At 39.1% G+C, this 2573-nt stretch overlaps 1 protein-coding gene across 1 annotated transcript in view; it reads left to right on the top strand.

Moving 5' to 3' along the window:
• The window catches only part of PRSS12 (protease, serine, 12 (neurotrypsin, motopsin)), a 104437-nt gene extending 102070 nt beyond the window's left edge, over positions 1-2367 (top strand). The window contains 1 exon segment of the mRNA XM_012645376.1: positions 1815-2367. Within this exon segment, the coding sequence (XP_012500830.1) occupies positions 1815-2122 (308 nt within the window). The 3' untranslated portion in view covers positions 2123-2367.
• Positions 2368-2573: the final 206 nt, after the last annotated feature.

The following is a 2573-nucleotide window of genomic DNA, read 5'->3' as shown; positions in this document are numbered from 1 at the left end:
AGACTGAGAGAACTCAATTGCCTGTGGAGTTTAGGGGTAGAGAATCTTCTATTAACATTTAGTTCCCCAAACTAGTGAGGGTGATAAGGGAAGAGATTTTAAGATCCTACTCCGGGACTTGGGCTTGGCAGTCTGTATTTAATTTAATTTATTTTTTAGTCTATACTTTAAAAAGCTTTTCTAGATGACTTGATGTAGCTGGCCCAGCAAAGGGCTTTGGTGTTTGATGGTTTGTTGCTTTGCAATGGAGACCTTCGTCAAACTAACTCTTACAGAGAATTCCTGTAGAACAGACAAAGGCAGAGCTGCGGAGGTTAGAGTGGAGCTGAGGCTGAAGTGAAGCCATTTTCTCCTTCCTCCTCCCTTCCCGTTCTTTCCGTGCAGGGGAGGGGAACCTGCAGCCTTCTGATTTCAAGATTGTTCTTTTTTAAGCACCAAAGGAGGCTAGAAAAGCTTCATCTTTCTCTGCTGCACCCCTTTTAATAAAAGGATTTGTTCTGTAAAATCTAGATTCAGTCAAAAGGCTACACTTAAGGACCTAGAAGGCCACATGTGGCCTTAAGGCCTCAGGTTCCCCACCCTGCCTGGAGGCTTTCTGCTTTATCTTGCTGTAGAGTTAAATCTACACATACAGGCTGGTGCTTGCTCAGGATGGGTCTTGAAACAGACCTGAGTCTCACCTGTGTTACGTGCTCAATTCATGATTGCTCTCCATTAAAAATAATTACACTGATAACTGTATTCTTGAAGAGTGTCAAACAAGTATGTTTCTACTGGTGATAATTTCCATAAGGTTTTATTGAGTAACTATAAATATATCTCAGTGTTTTATTCCAAACTCAAGTTGGGCTTCAGACATATATTATTTCATAGCAGCAAAATGCAGAACATCTTGTAGCAGATATATAATAGAATACTAAAAAAAATTGGGACCTATCCTGAGTTAAACTGGAAAAAAATTTTAAAAAGGCAACACTCCTCAAATATAATAATAAACTAAAATCAGGGTGGGATGAACGCCTTCTTGGTATACCATGTTGAACCAGGAAGCACATCCAGGCCCTGTGATGGCTAAAGTCTACCTGTTAGAATTATGGTTACTTAATCAGGGAGGGTGCAGTCGTCTTCCTGGGGACATCACACCCGAGTTAATAGAAATGATCAAGGAAGTGCATCTTATATAATGTACTTTATTGTGGATTACTTATTTCAGTTTAGTAAAGAGGATCAGAGAATAACAGTAGAGTGCTATAGCCACTGGACAAGGAATGAATGGCTTACTAGCAAATAGAGTACACTGATTTCAGGTGGTAAAACTTAAGCTGGTATCAGAAAGTCTGTGTAATGTTTTATTTCTGAATCACTCTTATACAATGCCATGGTCCTATTTAGGACAGTTATTGCCACCTTATGTGTTTATATATAATTGCCATTTATTAATCCTCTAATTCAATGAAGTAGATGAATCTCGCATGAATAGATGTGATAATGCAAAACCAGCATGCATTCTCAGCTTTTTAATATACAGAATTCAAATAGTAAAGCCTGCACAAATGTGCTTTCTTCAGATTACCTTTATGTTACTAATGTTACTCGTTATTCCTCAAAAGATTCAGCACTGAGAAACAGTAAGGGTAAAAGTGTCTTCAAAAGGCAGCTAATGACATATGCCATTTATAGTTATCACTCATTTAAACTACACTAATGCCACAGTAGATATTTTGTTTAAGACTGTTAAGCGTTCATTAAACTGTTAAATGTTGTGATCATTAGCTGGAATCCCATTGACTAATTCAGATATTTGGTCTGAGTAGGACAAGCCTATTCAAGGACACTACAACAAGCAGCCATCCCCTTACTTCCTAAGAGGTTTTGTGAAGAACGTTATAAGGGTCGGTTTACAGGGAGGATGCTCTGTGCTGGAAACCTCCATGAACACAGACGCGTGGACAGCTGCCAGGGAGACAGCGGGGGACCACTCATGTGTGAACGGCCTGGCGCAAGCTGGGTGGTGTATGGGGTGACCTCCTGGGGACATGGCTGTGGAGTCAAGGATTCCCCTGGTGTTTACACCAAAGTCTCAGCCTTTGTCCCTTGGATAAAAAGTGTCACCAAACTGTAATTCTTCATGGAAACCTCAAGATGGAATAGTATTTTTAGAAACTGATGGCAGGAACTTTTAACCTCCACTGTTGGCAGTCAGCCAGAGATGACAACTAATGGGGATTGAGGTCGATGTTTTTGCTTTACCTGGTGGTAGAAATTGTGTACCTTTTGCTGCTTTTGAGAATTTGTGGTGTGAACATTTTTGGTTACAGATACCTCAGTGTAATGCTGATTGTCCTTAATTAGGACTGTTGTCTACCCAAATTTCACTGGAAACTCAACTTATTCTCATTTGAGCCATATTTATCTATTTGTCTATTTCTCAGCATTCTCCAGAGATTATTCTTTATTGATTTTGCAATTAAGGCTGTTTTTACATTTATCTGGATTGAGAACTCCATATAATTCAACCAATATTGTGTATGAATTTATAGTAAATGCCCACATTTGACATAAAAAATACCCTT

The sequence above is a fragment of the Propithecus coquereli genome, unplaced genomic scaffold, assembly GCF_000956105.1.
Source record: "Propithecus coquereli isolate 6110/MARCELLA unplaced genomic scaffold, Pcoq_1.0 Scaffold232, whole genome shotgun sequence".
Classification (NCBI taxonomy): Eukaryota; Metazoa; Chordata; class Mammalia; order Primates; family Indriidae; genus Propithecus; species Propithecus coquereli.
This window is presented reverse-complemented; position numbering and strand designations above follow the sequence as displayed.